Raw genomic sequence first — 17,987 nt, 5'->3', positions numbered from 1 at the left:
TTATTGCAGGAAGATATTGGTCATTGGGATTTGACAAGAAATGAATGCAGTTTGCAATATCGTTGTCAGCTGTGTAGTACTTTCTAAGGGTGATTTGCTTCCATGTTGGATTTATTTCAGTTCATATGAATATCATTTTTACGAAGGTGCAGTAAGTACAGGTTACTCTGTTTTATAATTAATTTGGTTTCTTTGAAATTGCATAGTTTATTCTCTCTCTCTCTCTCTCTCTCTCTCTCTCTCTCTCTCTCTCTCTCTCTCTCTCAGTTGTCTGACAGTCATATTATACATTTCAAGCATTCGTATTTGGCAAGAAATTAAGAATTAAGTTCTGCATGACAAGATGCCAAAAGAGGCAAAAATTGCCTTAAGTATAGGTTAAAAAGCAGGCAGTGTGATGTCTAGGGCCTGTTCAAAAGCCGCTGATCTGGGGACTAACTGGTCCACGGATCAAATATTGTGCGACCCACTTGAAAGCATGCTGAGGTTTAATTCCTCTGCCCCTGCAGGGACAGTGGATGTGGGAGGTAGGGAATCCATTGTCAAGTGCACACCATATTTGATCCCAAACCAGTTAGTCCTTGGATTGACTGGTTCTTATTGATGGCTCAATAGAATTCCAATTGAACTTCAACTTACAGGTAAGTCTCATTCAATTTTTAAATTTTCATGCAGATATCAGTGAGATCAACACAGAAAATATTTGATTACCTTGCTTCAATTTTGGTCCAGATAGAGAGTTGATTGCAAAGATAAATCAATAGCCTACAAGCATGAAATTAGAAAAGTATATTTTCAGTACTTGAATTAAGGATGGCAAGTTGATTTGGGGTTTATTTTTAATAAGATGACGTGATATTATAAGGCAGAATTTTTCTACACCTACCACAGTGACTCAGGGAGTGGTTTTGCAACACTTACAAGTTAACATGGTTTGACTCTGTATTTGACAACAGTGGTGCCTGCATGGAGGACCCTGTGACAGTAGGGTCACCTGGATGTCTGTGCGTCTGTCATCGTGCTGACAGATGGAGGTGACACTTTTTTTCTTGGGTCACCTCACCAGATATTGACACAGGCGAGTTCTCTGGAGATAAATTACTGCAGAGGATGACTGGTTATCACCTTGGAATACATACAGGGAATTGGGAAATCCCAGTAGAAATTGGTTTATCTGTCATTGTGAGAGACCAAAGCTTGCCAAAAAATATGGTGTATTCAATATTTCAGTCTGGTGGGCTTTTAGGGAGGATTTATTTGTCAGTCTTGGGCTTGTTGGTTTCATTATTCCCTATTTAACATTTACCAAATATATACAAATATGTGACCTGCTTGGATCTTCATGATACACATTTTATAAAGAAGTATTCCTCTGATTTCCTCAAAAAATGTGGTTGCTTGTTAGTCTTATAACCTGAAAAACATAAATGCAACCATAAAGGAGACAAAATCATTATGCCTGAGATAAATACATGAAGTCAGCCATGCTAAAATGCCTGCAGCCCATGGCAGATTGACAGGTGTTGGTTTATAACTGTGACGTCCAATAACAGATTTATCTTAGACTATCAAATTATACACTTTCTGTGTTAGAATAATTTGTTGAAATTAATATTGTAATTGATAGACATCATAATGGGTAGTAAATTGTAGGAAAGACAAAGTGACCATCCAGCTGGTAATTATGGTTATTCAGCTCATTTCTGGACACTTATCCACAGAGGAAAGCCCTCCAGAAGTTTATCAAGCTAAGTGGCACTAGTCGATCAGATCAAGGGCCCATTAATATTTAACATGCTGTAACTGTAGTCTTACAGGTAAGGTTTAGCCCCAGGTGACATTTGTGGCCAGTTGGTCAGCTTTGTCCAGTGTTAATACACCTGTCCAGGTAGACCGTCTGCTGTCTTTGAATTATGGACTTTGTGGTCATTTGGTACATTGTGATTGGTCTCTGAGTGACCCAGACAAGGGTGATTCCACAAACCCTTGATTATGCTCCGATTTGGACAAAATCATACTACCTTAAAATTTGCTTTGTAAAAAAAGGCTTTGTCCCCATTGACTACAGTGCCACTCTGTTGCTTAAAGAATGTTTGGATTTGCTTAGGGAATAGACTACTTTCACCTGAGAGGAATGATTATCATAAAATGTGCTGATCTTTTAATATGCACATTTAAACTAATCACAATGGTAGAACTGACCATTGTTATTAACTGTATATTTCTCAGTTGATGGACAGCCCTCTTTTCTTTTATCCATCCTGTATGGTGTTAACTGCATCAGCAACTCACTGGTCAGTCATTTACCTGACCACATAATTAGCCCTTAGCGGCATGACCAAATTTGACCAAAAATGAAGCTTTCAGGACTGAGGATGGAGCGTGGCGGAAGGCAGCTGAGAAAACCGTGGTTCTGTTGATCTAAGATCACTTGATATTTACTAATGTTATTACCCATTAGTCTGATAATATTTTTGTATATTTATTCCCAGTACTGTTATGAAACCCCAATAATATTTAGGTTTTGGTTTTGATTCAAAATGCCGTCTCCGGTATATATTTGTGTTAGAGGGAAAGTCACTTTGAATATATTTATGCAAACGGGTGGCCCTGAAAAGGGCTTATTGTTGGGAATGTTGTTATAACTTACCTGTATGCCCCATGCTTTCATACCTTCTGCAACTGTTTCAGAGTTAATTCTGGTAGTGTTTTTGCTTTCTGTAGACCACACAAAACAGATGTAGACATAGGAATCAACATCATATAAATGTACTTGGTTTAATCCAGACTGCAGTTTACTGACAAAAGAATTCCATGACTAGGCTGTTAGGTCACAAGTGGCTGGATTTTCTTTATAGTTACTGTCGGCAAATTAAGTCCTTACCTTGTCCATTGTTCTTTTTGTGATGAGATTAACTTTACTTCAGAATTATTGTCACAAAATTCAATTATCAATATGTCACTTTCTGTAAAATCATTGTAATATGTCAATGTGCCCCGTGAACAGGTGAATTAAAGGGAAGGTCAGTAATGATTAAGTTAATATTTACTAATAACCTAACAATGGTGTGCTATGGTCAAAAGTAGATTGATACAATTGAATGGATTGAAATAATAATACTCAGAACTAAAAGCCAATAATTAATGCAATTTCCATTATTTATATGAGAAATATTTTCGAATGATTGATAATTAGAAATTAGAAAGAAATCATTTAGTTGAGATTAAGATAGTATACTTTGTTTGTTATCAGTAAATACTGTACATAAAGACAGCTTGAATTAATTTGAGTCCTTTATTCTGTTTAAAAGCAGCATTTATTCCATGAAAGAATAGGGCATTTTAACAGTAGGAATAATCCTCTGGAGCATAATAATTGGAGTTTTTAATTGCCAGTGTGACAGATCTTAGACCAATAAAATGTTTAATTCTTCACAGACTGGATGCCAAAATCCTACTCAGCAGTTTAAATATTAGAAGGAAGAGTAAGGGAGTGAGGACATTTTTGTTCAGTAATTCTTTTTTTAACAGGAGAGGATAATTCTTTGTGACCACACGCATGCATGCATATGTACACACACACACGCACACACACACACACACACACACACACACACACACACACACTGAAACTTATCGTTGGGTGATAAGTTGCCAACAACAACATGTGTCCAGTATTTACAATGTTCAAGATCTCATTAGAAAAACAAAGCACATGGTAATCTTCACAGTCAAGTGTGAAAATTCTAATCAAATAGTAAATCCTTTTTCACCTATGGGACACAATGAGAGCACCTGCTCATGTGCTTGTAGCCGCCATCTTAAACTCGCAAACATTAGGCACTCTTTTTCTCAAGGGCGTCAACTTATCAACTTTGGACCACTGAAGGATTTAGATTCTAGAGATTGAAATTGAAGCATTATGACTGCATTAAGATTATAATTTGCAAATCTGATCCCTTTTCTCATGTGGATGTAACTTATCAGATTGGTTTGAAGTTTTTCTGTTTGGGGTTAGTTTATACCCAAGTTGGGATTAAATCCCACTTATGATCTGATTTGCATAAAGGTCTCAGTTTTCCAGAGTACGCCTTCAGTCTTTGACTAATGGAGTAAGTCAGAAATAAAAAGATGTATTTAGAATATATCATCTTTGTGATTATGAGAATTTATTCACAATAAACAAAAGTCAGGAAAAAAGAAAGATATTCTGAAATTTTGCAGAACTAAGCAGGTGATGGCAACTGTCTAATTACTACCAGTATGTTAAACTGAAAAACTTGCCCTTAAATCATTCACCATGGTTGTGTAACATGACAGTCCACAGTGTAAAGTACTGAGTACTGTTGCTGTTGCATTGCATGTTAGAAGAACCTGGTGTATTGTTCATAAACAATGCAAGTCATATTGAGAGTTAGTGAAAATAATGTTATTAAAGAAAGAGAGAGGTTAAGTCAGTCAAAAATATGATACAGAGATCTAAAATCATAGATAATTAAGGGATTAGTCTTGTATTTCACGCTATCTCTTACTTAAACCTCAATGATTCACCAGCAGCAGGGGCGGATCCAGAGATATTTTCTGACAGTCTTCCAATTTATCTTTGTTAATTCGTCCTCAATTTTTGACCGTCTTCCGACAGAAAATATTACATACCCGTCAATGTAAACTTTAAAATCTGACCGTCTTCCAGAAGACCCAGAAGACGGCCTAAATCCGCCCCTGAGCAGTCTGGCATAAGATATACAACATATATCTTCTGTTAGGTAACAAAATTAATGAAGCAGTTGATTAGAAGGTGGCATTGCTGTGATTAATGCCGAGCTCTCTGTACTGTGCAGGATGAATGATTTGCAATGAATGGTTCACTACAAGCACTGGATGGCTATGTGGTGTATAATGCCAAAGGAATCCCTCTTGTGACTTGCCAAGTGTTTCTGTTACCGCGTATTATGTGGAACTCCTTTGTTTTATATGTGTGTTTGATGTGTGTGGTATTGTTCAGTGATGTTATTGGAGCAGTGCCTTGCATTCAGAGTTCCGTTCTCTTCCATCTCCCACCTGGTGTTGTTACAGCATGTTATGTCGGATGCTTTGAATGGACATTTTATCAAATTGAAAACTTGAAAGAAAATTTGGTCACATGCAGTGGCTTCAGGGCACTGTTTCAGTGATGAAAAACAATATATTTCTGAAAAGTCTTTAGTGAAAAAAGTACCTTTTTTGTTCCAAGTTTGTTATCTCCTTCCTTCTCCCACACTTTTGTAAACTCTTTCAGGTTAGGTGCGAAGTGACTTTTCACACCTGATTTTCTAACCTTTAAGCAAGAATGCTAATTTTCTCCCTCTTGCCACTTTCATAACTCCTGTCACTGCTCTAATCACTTCATCAACCAGCACCATAACAATAGTCTAACTCTTAGAACTCAGCAAACAATACAATAAAAACCATTAAATAAGTTTTAAGGTCACCAACCTTATTGGAGGCAGTCGTTTATAACCAACCCCTCATTAGCACCATATTTTTTTCTTAGTCACTCTTTTATCTAAACCCTATAATTAAAGCTGGTCTAGCACATAATTAGAGGGGCTGTGGGTTTTAATTGGTCCAGATTGAGAGGTCATGTGACATTGAAGAGCAAATTAAGATGGCTATCAGACTCCCTGAAGGATTGGTGCCTGTTCACTTCTATTAGGTGTGCACCTGGCACATGTACACTGAAGCCAGTCAGTAGTAGTGGACTGGTCTGACAGGCAGGCAGGTGATTACAAGGATACTCTGCACTGGATTTATGCACTGGTTATAGTGAAGAACTGGACACTGCTAAAACTGTGGACATATAGATGCAGGCTCACTTCACTCTTGGATTTACAATACTGGAATATATGATTTACAGTGGTGGATTTTAACTGAGGAATATTTGCAAGAGTCATCACAAGGGAATCGTAGGCATTGTGCAGGATTGCTCTTAAAGAAAGGTTTGTCATTTCACTAGGTAAAGTTTTGCTTACTATACAGATAGCCAGATCATTACGAAATTCATTTATCTTTAGTCCTAATCTTAAGTTTGAATAATTTTATGCCTCTGGCCTACAGTTCAACCTTATTTCAAAGCTCTCATATAAGTGCAATGGAGTATTCAGAAATGTTACTAAAATATTACTTTATTAATGTACATCTTTTCATGCCCAGTTGAGCCAAGATAACCAGCTAGAGGGGAAATGGTAGCCAGAAATCTGTAGCCATGAGTTATACAGCAGAGCTGGCCCAAGGGTTAACTTACAGCAAAAATCTTCTTGTGGCAGCTCTAGCTCCTGGGGCTTCTTTTATTTTGCACTAATTAACCGATTACCACGGCTTTTGGTTATTTGTGGCATTAAGTGAAATAGCAAATGGTATCCAAGGACCTCTATAGAGTTAATTAAGGTTGAAAGTGAACATGTCAAGCTTGGAGAAATTTTCTTGAGGCAAAGATAACTGTAAGGGCTTTTATTTTGCTTTAATAACTAAGTAGGAAGAATGCTAGAAATAATGGAAATTTAAAAGATATTTTATATAGACACGTGACAACTCACTTTGATATGTATTGTTTCAGCAGGTTATAGAATTATGATTTCTTACCTTAAGAAGCCAGTCTGATCTATACATATGAATCACCTTTAATAACAACAAGGTTGCATGGAACAATGGAGGGATTAGAATGGCTTCCTCTGGTTAGAAAACCTAATCATATTTTAAGTAATTAAGGTAAAATTTAAGGTAAGAAATCATATTTTAAGTAGCGCATTTAAAAGCTAGAAAATCACAAGAAGTTGAGTAAAGAGAGAAGAACACAGACAATGGAAATGCAATGTATGGTTTGCAGACCATAAGCCAGCACCTTAATGTAATCAAGATGAAGTGATGAACATGATGTCTTGTATATTAACAACAAATGGAGAATTACATAATTTGTCCAATCTCAAGTGAGAAATGCACACCTAGAAAGCAGATCTCTACAGAGATTGATAGGTTGGAAATGAATTCATCATAAAAGGAGGACACACAAAGAAAGTGATTATTGAGTAGTAATTATAAGGTAAGGCATGAAACCTAAGGTAAGAAATGAATGCCTGCAGTGACCAAGGCACATACTGAGAGTGGATCTTCATTACTAATTATGATGTAAGAAATGAAATCTGAGACTGGCCAGGGAAGAGGTATGCATATAGATTGGTAGGAATGTGATAAGGTAAACCGTCTGCATACACATATAACCTTCAACAGCTGGAATGTGTGTAGTCTGTATACAGACCACTCCAGAGGCTCTGTTCACACATAGAAGACTGGGTACAGTACAAAACTCTTTTGTCCAGTTCATGTCCTTTCTTTATGTGAACACCATGATAATGTGACCCTATTTGAACATGCTTTTTTTTTTTTTTTTTTTTGGATTTTGGCTATAAAAATTGATTGAATGCAATCAAGCAAAATTTGATTGCTCTACCCACTGTTGCAGACCCAGCAAGGTGTAAATATGCATTTAGCATTTACTTTGCTATCTGAATGCATTGGTATGGTATGGGGCAGTAGAGCCTATTATATCATCTGTATATATGCATAACTCTATGGGCTCAAGTTATAATGAATGACCAGCTGGGTGGAAAAGGACCAGAGTCTGGGTAAGATATCAGTGTGGTTTGGGTATGAATTTCTAGTGGACATCTTCCATTGTTGAATATTCGAGTGTCTTTGTGTTTTTTCTACTTGGATACTGTGACTGGCATGGGATGTAATGGGGAGGAGGTAGGGAGGGGAGGGGAAACGGAATCTCCAGACTGAAAGCTTATCAACAGGAAGGTTCCTTGGCTATACTTTTTTTTGGATAAAATTCCTTTTACCCAAACGGGGTGGATGATTTGATTCAATAAGTACTTTTGTTGTAAACCATAAATGAATCTGTCAAAAACATTTACACATTTTACAAATTTTTGAGCTGTAATTCTTTTTGGTATATCTACAGCAGATGTCCAAAATTAATAATGCTTCACTAAAAGGAGGTTAGCTGGATGTATCAGCATTGAAAAAAAAGGTAGTTTAGAGATCACAGAATTGATTTGACAGAAGAGAAAAAACAGGCTGGCATGAGGCAGAACTTGATAAGTAGAGATTTTTTTGGTGCTTCTGTGTAAAAGTATGTTCATGGCTAATTTACAATATATATATATATCTTATTTTGGCACTTGTATGAAATCTGGAATATGATTACTCAAACACTTTTCACAGAGTAATTGCATTGTCAGTTGAGAACTGTAAATTTTTGCAATGGTAAATATCACAGAAAGGCATACATTAGATTGTGGAAAAAAAATTGAGAAAAAATGTCAGTGTCATTTTGATTAGACCGAGCACAAGTGTTCCTGAACTAAGACAGATGATTCATTCAGTGGGTAGCCCCCATCCCCCATGTAGTCTTGTGGAAGGAAATTGTGATGTCAAAAGAAGGAGCTGTTGCCAGTGTCAGAGCAGGTGAACAGGAAATAGAGAGGCATGTAGGACAGGTGTATCCCCATCTCGCTACCTTATTATCTACCTGCCGCCTATTTGCTGGATTACATGTACAGGGGCTGATACATTGACTTGCTGATCCGATTTACATAGACTACAGTTGATATGTTATAAGTCATTATTGTCAGATTTTTTTTCATATAACACAATCATGTCTATGATTTCTTTATATATTTCACTAGCTTATATATAATTAAAGATTTTTAATGCCTAACATTGCCCAGCTAATGGCTGGTCCCATCCTTTCTGAGCTGAATGCTGGAAAATTTTTTGTTTTATCATATACGTAAAAAAATTGAAATGTAATATTGTTTTTTTGTTAAATGAATGCTTGATTTAGCTCAGCATAATGATATGGTTTAAAGCGTTTAATGTAAATGGAATTTTTTCATAGTCTGAACCCAGTGTGTTTTATTAGGAAGTGTGTATTAACATTACTGGAGAAGCTCTAAGTTGGTATCTGCACTGCTTCACAAAGAGAGTTTCCGAGCGTGACAGTTATTAATTTGTTGCTCTGTGATAGAATCAGATGAAAGTAGCCTAAATGAACCGAGAGCTTTTACGAGCTGATCGGCAATTTCCGTTCACCCATTGCAATACAAATTACAGAAATAATGAACTAGAGCTGTGCTCAGGATTTAATACAAAATTGCCAGTGAACTTGATGTGTTAATTCTTTTCTGATGCCAAGTAATGTGATCTGTTTTCTTTGTCTTTTGGTATTGATGGCACCTTCTAAAACAGAAAAATGATTTGTAAGACATGTTTACAAAGAGTCATGCAAAAGCTTATACTATAGATGTTCAACTCCTCAAATAACTGAATTATTATTTTCTTTCAAATCTATCAATGGAATAAGATGAATGTCTGTATAGCATTACACCACATCTGTGTACTGCATGTAAAATAACATGTTGGCTTGTATTGTGACAATCGCAACTACTGGCTGACTTTGGTGGGGAAAAAAGGAATTGTCACTGATAAAATTTCTCAAAGTAATTAATTTGTTTTTAAAGTCCTGAAATTTTGATTACTAAGTTTTAAATAGAGAGTTGAGTTTGAGGCAGATTAGTTCATTTAAGATATGTTACCATTGTATTGCCAAAAAGGTAAACTAAATATTAACTGTAAAGGTATCCTGCAGTGATTTTTTCTTCAATACTGTAAGAGCGAAAGACTCATTCGTAAGTTATCATATCAACATCTTCTGGCAAATGTTAAAAATAATTTTGTCTCCCCTGGATGATGTTTGCAGAAGTAGAAACAAATCAAGCCTGTCGTTATCTAATATTATGTGACAGCTGCAGCAATTGAAGTGAGTGTATTTCTGCTGCAGATAGCACAGAGTGGAGGAGTATTAATAAACCCAGATTGGGAAAGAAAAAAAAAACAATTAATTGGATCTGGATAGAGTTACAGCATTTCAATTTCCAAAGCATAGGGACAGATGGGGAAGACATTAGTTTGGATATAAATTCATTAAGTACTGGTGGCATTTGGGTGTTTTTTATGCAAGTTGGCTTCGAATTTCAATGTGGACTGAAAATTGCACATGGACAAAGGTGGCATTTTTAACAGAAATAAAGGCTGCAGTTTTTGTAGAAGATCAGGTGATACCGCAGCTTTTTATAAAAGAATAACTAGCTTGTGTGATGATGATACAATATTGATTGTATAATTGTTTTGCACTTGTGATGGTGGATTTATGAACTGATAGCCAGGCAGTGGTATATTCTAGATTACATATATATGTAGGTAGACCACAGTTTCATTTAAAAAGCACCATTTACACCCATAGTCTTTCCACTATCACACAGTAAATTAGGACTTACATAAGTACATGAATGAGGTACATGATAACTGCTGGTTATCATTTTGATGACACCTCTTTTCAACTGAATATATTTCATAGCATGATGTATATTTTTAGTATGACAAATCGGCTACATGATAACTCTATATATATGTGTATATCATCATTTTGATACCATCTCCCCGTTAAACAGAAAAGGATTTATATAATGAAGCATTAGCTTATACCACCATATTACATGCGAAGTGAAATTTAATGCAAGGCGAGTCTTTGTTATCACCTGATACAGGTGTGCATCTTACCTGGATATAATGAGTTGTAATGACAATGATGATCAGCTATATGATAGAGGTGACAGATGGAGAAGACATCGGGCACTGACTTGAACAGAAGGACTGGACTTTCAAGGGGCACTTTGCTGGACAGTTTGTGGACGTAGTGCCAATACAGTGGACAATCGGAGATTGTTGAAGAGAGACTGACAGCCAGTGAACATTATTTGCAAGTATGCTGTCTTAAAAGATAGGATCAGTGACCTGTATAGGACTGTTATTAGAAGAGTTATGGCACTGGGAGGATTTTGTCCTGGACTTTATTTAGTTGGACATACTGATAAATGTTGAGTAATGACGATACTCTTGGTATTTCAACAGTGTTAATTAACACATACATAGGTCTGCTCATGTTTGCATACTCTACCAGTTAGAATATGTACAACCACATCATGAATGCAACATGAGGGAATTTGAAATTGTAATGGATAATGTCTTACAGCAGTAATATGTATAGTTTAAAAATCAGTATCTAAATGAAAAATCTTTTTTTTTTTTTTTTTTTTTTGTGTTATATATATGACTTTTCATAAAAGCAGAGAAGGTAGGGAAAGCTGGAGTAACCTACTCTCTCTTTCTCTTTCTCCCATGGCATAAAACTTTATGATATTTTCTTATTGATAGGTCGTAACCCGTTGTGAAAACTGTGCTACTGTTATGGTTAATTAAGTACAACTGCCAGGATACTTGACTTTATTCCATTAGATGGACAGGTGGAATTATCGATGTCATATTATTTGTGGCCTTGGAGTTGATGATCCCAGGTCATCGGAAATTACTGCTATCATTGCTTCATTATATCTTATTTCTGTTGAATATTTGGAATGACATGCGGAAATTGTTGCATACTGAATGAAGCTTCTATTATGTATAAAGTTAGGCAACAGATGATTGAAAGTATAATTGCTTTTAAATTAATCAGAAATAAATGCTAGGATCTGTTAAATTCATAACAGAACTAATGCAAATGGCATGAATATACATGGTTTTGATGTCAGGCATTATTGCAATAGGTCTCTGACGCATTTCTTTAAAAGGTATGATTTGTGTGCTAAACTGCAAGACTATTTTAAGTATTTTAATAGTTGTCAAGCTGACCTGTATATATTGAATCAAAGATGACCATAGGGGATCTTTTTTAAATATATAAATATTTTGTGTACTTTCAGAATTGAGCAACTGCCTCTCTCCATGTCCCATGGTGCTATGAGGGTTGGAGTTTAGACCACCATGAGTACGCTGAGGGGGAATCTGTGGGTCCTGGTGCTGGTAGCCATCTTCTACAGTGAGTATATACTCATCAATGGGCATAATGAGTTGTGTGCGTGTTCACACAGGTACATATGCATGTTTGTTCGCACAGCCACATATGGGTCTATGTGAATACGAGTATGCATGTGTATCATGAAGTGCTCTTAATTTGTCCCAATAAGACGACACCAGACCTTAAAATGTTAAAATTTGTTCATGAAATCAGTTGAAATGTGAGTCTTTAGTGCATGTCCAATAGGTTGAAAATTTTCAAGCTCATCAAATTGGAATTATTTATAGAAGTGATAATAAATATATAGTCACCTTAATTCAGCAAGTCCTTTCCACATTACCTGCTCTATAAGAATCAAAGTTGACTTCTATGTAACATGTCAAGACACCCATAAAGTTTGTTGTGGGAGCTGGACCTTTCTTGGGTGGGAATCATGGGGAACATGATTTTGGTACCATCAAGATGGATAATACATTTTTGGCACATTCCTATAAGGCAGAGATTGATCAGGTGGTCTCAGCCCACAGGTACTTATGTCATTGATAGGAACACACAACTGGTTCTCTGTCTCTCTCTCTCTCTCTCTCTCTCTCTCTCACACACACACACACACACACACACACTTGGAAGATGCTAACTTTCAAAATCTTCAATTTCTGTGTTGTGCTTTTTTGCAACAGCAGAAGTATTTTATGTATATATTATGAATTACTACATTTATAAGAGTGCCGTGGAATAGAGTTTATAACCTTGCTACAACAGAACAATTTTTGCTTCCTTACGTGTATTGTAATTCACAATAAAGCATTCAAGGTTGTCAAATTTTGACCTTAAAAGTTGCTAAAAGTGGCCAGATGAGCAATTGTAAAGCTTAAGGTCAAAAATGTTAATATATGATCACCAGCTTAAGTACGTGTTTTTGTCCTCAATGGTTTTTGTTGTACTGGCAGAGTACTGGAAAGTTTTAAGGCCGCCTGTGTCTTGTCTCTACGTGTGGCATGGCCTGTTGTATTTTGCACATTGAAAAGGATTTTTCAGATACCATTAGAGTAAATCGCCCAATTTGACCTGCAGAAAATACTTCTAAGCCGGAAAACTTATATACATTACAGAACTGGTAAAAATCCATTTTTAACCCCTTGCTGGTGATGTGCATTTATATTGAATTAAGAAGAACCCCTCGGCTTGGAAATAGCTTTTAAATTCCCTCCCCACGCTTGACCAGGGTTGACATCGCTCAGACCATTCATTCTTTCTAATACAATTTGTTGCCTTTGGGTTTTCATTTTGTGTTCAAATTAAAGGAAGGGGATTATTGATAATATTATCCCTATTGCTATCAAGTAATGGTATTTGATGTAGATTTCCCCCTCAAGAGATGCCAGGTTTGGAACCATTCTGAAGTGGATGATGTCAAAAGATGATCCGGCTATCAAAATGAAATCAAGCTGCGCGTGTGGCACCTCAATTGAAATTAATGATCGGGCAGATTTGATAGTTATATGCATATATAAGAGGAAGGAGTTTTTTTGGAATTGTTCACCTGGGGGCCAAGAAATTAATTGGAACTGGCGTTTTGAAGTTTGCAGTGCCAAAATATCATCTTGATGTCAGGGAGATATGAAGTTGAGAGTGGCAACTCAATTTAAACCGATATGTCTGGCAGGTTTGATTTTATGCAAGTCTGTTTGGCTGGTTTTTGGGGAAATAACTGCGTGAAACTGTTTTAAATGAGTTTGACATCTGAAAAAAAGGGCTATTGTTGTAGGTGACTGATCATGTCTCAGCCATTTTCAATCATGGATGATACCCTTGCCCTTATTACTGTGTTACCATCCAATATATCAGAATAGAGGATCTTTATTCCATCCCACAGACCTCCTTTAAAATATAGTAATTCCTGAAAAAAGCAGGTACAAATTCCCCTTGCTGTAACACAAAATATTCATTCAACTATGCCCAAAATTGTTCGTCCAAGAAAGATATTAGATAAGTGAAAAAACTTCCCCAAGTGACAATAGATGGCATTGAACAAGATAACCCAAACAACTCCAATATTGTGATACCTGAAGGGTTGGAAGATTGAAAAGTTGAAAAAGATCCAAAAGTTGAGCAGATACTTGAAAGAGCCAGTGTGAGAAGGAGATGATACAATAACAACAGAAAAGCAGTTCTTTTTTAAGATGATAAAGAAATGTTCTAAATGAAATAAAAAAGGCAAACAGCAGCCAGTGGCAAATGAAAAGTATCTCACACCCAGATGAGATCTTCCCAAGGTCACAACTACTGTGTAGTGGGCTGGCAGGTGCTTTGTCTATGTAACACTACCTCTTGGGGCTCCTGTAGCCTACAGAGTATTTGTTGCTTTAGTGCACTGGTTTCCTGTGCTTCTGTCTAGACATCTGTCAGAAAGGAGCTGAGAAAAAGCAGGGATACCCAGGGATGGGGGAGGGGATAGCTGAGGGGATGCAGAAAAACAGGGATACCCAGAAAAGTGGGAAAAGGTTGGGTATCTTAGGGGGTGAGGAAAAGCAGGGATACTCAGCGAGAGGATATCAAAGGGGATGAAAAAATAGATAAAATTATAGAGAGAGAATGGGGTAAGATTTCTAAAGGATAAGAAAATTGAGGGGTGTCAAATACCCCGTTCACACTACGCTCAGTTATCCGGATAAGTTGCGAATTAGGTCACAATTCGAATAAATGCAGTAGTGTGAACGCAAGAGGATTTTGAAAATGCGCATTTTCAAAATCCTGCAAGCGAGGTGGATTTCTAAGCGCGATCCGGATAACTTACCGGAATCGACACCTGTACAGATCTTACTGCGCATGTGTGCAGATAAGTGCGGGTATCTATGAACGCTGGTTTATTACTTTAGCGATTGCACCAAACGTATTTGGAGGTCACCACTCACTACAACATGAGGAAACAAACTTATTTTGCTACCTTATACTTCTCAAGAATGCTGGAATGTCTTTTGAGTTGCATTTGTCGTCACAAATTTTTGTTGATATTTTAAGATTTCCTGTGCGGCGCATGCGCGAGTGTTCAAAACAGGAAGTTAAACCTGAAATTTTCAACGTGGGATTCGGATTCGCTTAGCGAGTGTGAACGCAATACCGAATCGGATTCCTTACGAAAAATCCGAATTATAGAAATGCGCATTTTGGCAACTGTAGTGTGAACGGGGTATAAGTGCAGCTAAAAAACACTAAGGGATACAAGGGAGAAAGTCGGACAGGGTGTCAGTTAAAATGAGAAAGAGCAGGGTGCCATAATTTAGGTATTGGATGATAAAAACAGATCAGCACTACTAATGGGAATCTAAGCAATAAGTGGACTTGTGGTCTAGAATTGCTTCTTAAAGAAAATCACATGAGTCTGGTGTCTGTATTAAGGGGAGGTTAGCTGGTTACAGAATGGCCTTTCTGTTCTGGGTCACATTGAGAGTGGGCGTGGCAGATGAGCAGGTGATAGCTTACCTGTACTTCAACTGGAGTGGACAGGTATTGTTACACCAGTAATGGGAATCTTAATAAAGAAAACATTAAGGTAAGAGGTAGATTACTATGGTGTAGACTTGCCATCTGGCATGACACATGGTGGTCAGGGGTTATTCATCTTTAAAGTGCCACTTCAACATTGCTGAAATTCTTATATATTTGTGATATGTTAGTCTTTGAATTCTGCAAAGTTCAAATGTTGTCTGAAGTAGCTTAATGGAATATCTGGTCATTTCGGCTTGAATATCTGAACATTTCCTTCATTCTGTACCTACTAATCACAAGTGAAGTAAACTGCCATCTATATGATATTGCAAATGTTCCACATTAGATGAATTCACATGAACAGTCACATGAACAGAAAAGTGATTGAAAAAAGTTCTTCAAACATCTCAATCCAAAGTTCCAGTCCCTCTTTCTCCCTCATCTGTCTATCCATTATTGCAGCTGTTGTTTCCTCAAGCCTTTGTAAACTTGATCTTCATCCTCTGTGTGAGTCATTGCCTTCACAAAACAAACAAAAAATTAACAAAAAAACATGCCTACACCACTCTATCATTCTCTATGGCTGAGGAGGACATGGGCTGCCAGATTTAATAAAGTTGTTGTTGTTGTTTACACGTGATACATCACAATGGTTGCTTTTAACAGGTGAGTGATTGAGTATTTGTCACACCAAAAGTTTGAAGTCTAGTATGACCATGTCCACGCTTATTTGCAGAAGTGCATGCAAATGAGAACTGCTAAAAATTAAGTTGTTAATGATGACAAAACACACTCTTCCTGATTTACATGATGCCTTCAATTAAAATGGTCTCCACTCTTGGTTGGTTGTGAGTTGCTAGTTCCACTTACAAATTCTGAATTTTTCTCAGGTTGGGGGAGGAGAGGAGAATAAATTTTACTATACTGCTATAATTGAACCTTGTTATGATAGAAAATCATGCTGTAGCAAAGCACAAAAATATTTCGGAGACATCGATTCCTAACAGAAATATTAAAAATGGAATAAGTCTGTGGGTTTATTCACATGTTTATTGGGAAATTTAAAACAACAATAATGAAATCACAAATGCCAAGATGTCTCATTGGGATTGTCTCTGCTGCATAAGAAATCACATTAAAAGATTACAGATATGATGGCATGAAATAGTCTAAATGGGATTCTAATCTTTCTTCACTTAGAGTTGTCCCACAGGGGTATGAGGCCATGATAAATTTCTATCTGAATGTTAGATAAACTCTCTGCAAGATGCTGCCTTGCAGTCTCACTTCAAATAAACACTTGTGTTAAAGCTTGCCAGTCTGCTTGGAAGGAGATGTGTACATCAGACACATGACATAATATGTATGTGTCACAGTGCAGGCGCATTTGTGTGCATGCATGCATCTGTTTTTGTGTCTTCTTGTATGGCTATACCTGCATGAAAGGGATATAAAGTGCTAATGTGGCAAATAAATTCATATATTTAGAGTCCGGAAGAATTTCTGTCTTTACCAGTATGCTTATGTCAGTTGTTTGTCTATTCACCTCTAGTTCATTAACAATTCAACTCGAGATGTATGAGGGTTCTGTAGCATTAACTACATACCATCAGAAATCTCATGGGTTTTCTATCATTTTGTTCTACATCAAATCTTCATCACAGTCCACGACATAAGCTATTTTGTCCCTATAAAGTTGGCTTCTCTGTGGCAGGGGCCTGGTCTCATAAAGGAACTTCAGTTCAAAAGATGTTTTTTACTTAAAAACAAAAAAGTCTATTTTGAGGAAAGACGAACAGTTCATTTGATTGCATTATTTTTCCCATTAAAAAAAAAACAAGAATGGCTTTCTCAGTTCTTTTCTTGGACTCGTAGTTTTTTTCTGGCACAGAAGTAGCCAATATTAAAAGTAAAGATCAACTCATGATTTGAAATTCTTTTGTGAAGCCAGATCCACATGCAGTCTGAGAATGGAGAGATAGGGACATCTCATGGGTTTTCAGACAATTTGTAGAATTGCTGGTAGTTACCAGCTTGGATCAATACCAAAGATGATTAGGGACTAAGATAGCAAGAACTTAGCTGGGATAAAGAACGATATGTCCACTAAGCAGAGAACTGAAATCCATGAAATTTATTTTGGTTTATCAAAAAAAAAAAAGCAACAGCAACAACCAAAACATTTATTTCATTTTGATACTGAAAATTACAAACACAGATAAGAATAATCGAATAGTCATATGGGTTTTTAAAGTCAATAGTTTGGATAGTTTCCCAAATGCACTTTGTGAAACAAATTGCATTTATATATTGATTTTTTTTTAATCTGTGACTGGAAAGGTTCTCCAATATTGGCAGATGTTCAAACATATCAAAAATGTTTTTGAGACATCATTTTTAGTTCATCCAATTTTGACAATGGTTCAGAAATTTAAGTGGTTCAAGTTAAGAAAGAGAGAACAGAACATTTATAGGTATGCTAGATGACCCCTAAAGAGCCCCAACTTTGAATAAAACAAAAGGAAAATATCGATTACTTAAT

General features: G+C 36.6%; 1 protein-coding gene across 16 annotated transcripts in view; it reads left to right on the top strand.

Moving 5' to 3' along the window:
- Window positions 1-17,987, top strand: part of LOC106174496 (roundabout homolog 2-like) — a 74,096-nt gene that overhangs the window by 32,072 nt on the left and 24,037 nt on the right. For 11 of the 16 annotated variants that reach the window (XM_087018613.1, XM_087018614.1, XM_087018617.1 and 8 more), the window contains exon 3: window positions 11,862-11,977. In XM_087018613.1, coding sequence (XP_086874739.1) covers window positions 11,923-11,977 — 55 coding nt within the window. In that variant the 5' untranslated portion in view covers window positions 11,862-11,922. Of the gene's footprint in view, window positions 1-5,689; window positions 5,996-7,185; window positions 7,330-10,649; window positions 10,866-10,959; window positions 10,979-11,861; window positions 11,978-17,987 lie in introns of those variants that run through there. The other 5 variants (XM_087018606.1, XM_087018611.1, XM_087018609.1 and 2 more) reach the window with 5 other exon arrangements.

Source organism: Lingula anatina, chromosome 7 (genome assembly GCF_051362555.1).
Source record: "Lingula anatina isolate TDL-2025a chromosome 7, LinAna3.0, whole genome shotgun sequence".
Taxonomy (NCBI): Eukaryota; Metazoa; Brachiopoda; class Lingulata; order Lingulida; family Lingulidae; genus Lingula; species Lingula anatina.
This window is presented reverse-complemented; position numbering and strand designations above follow the sequence as displayed.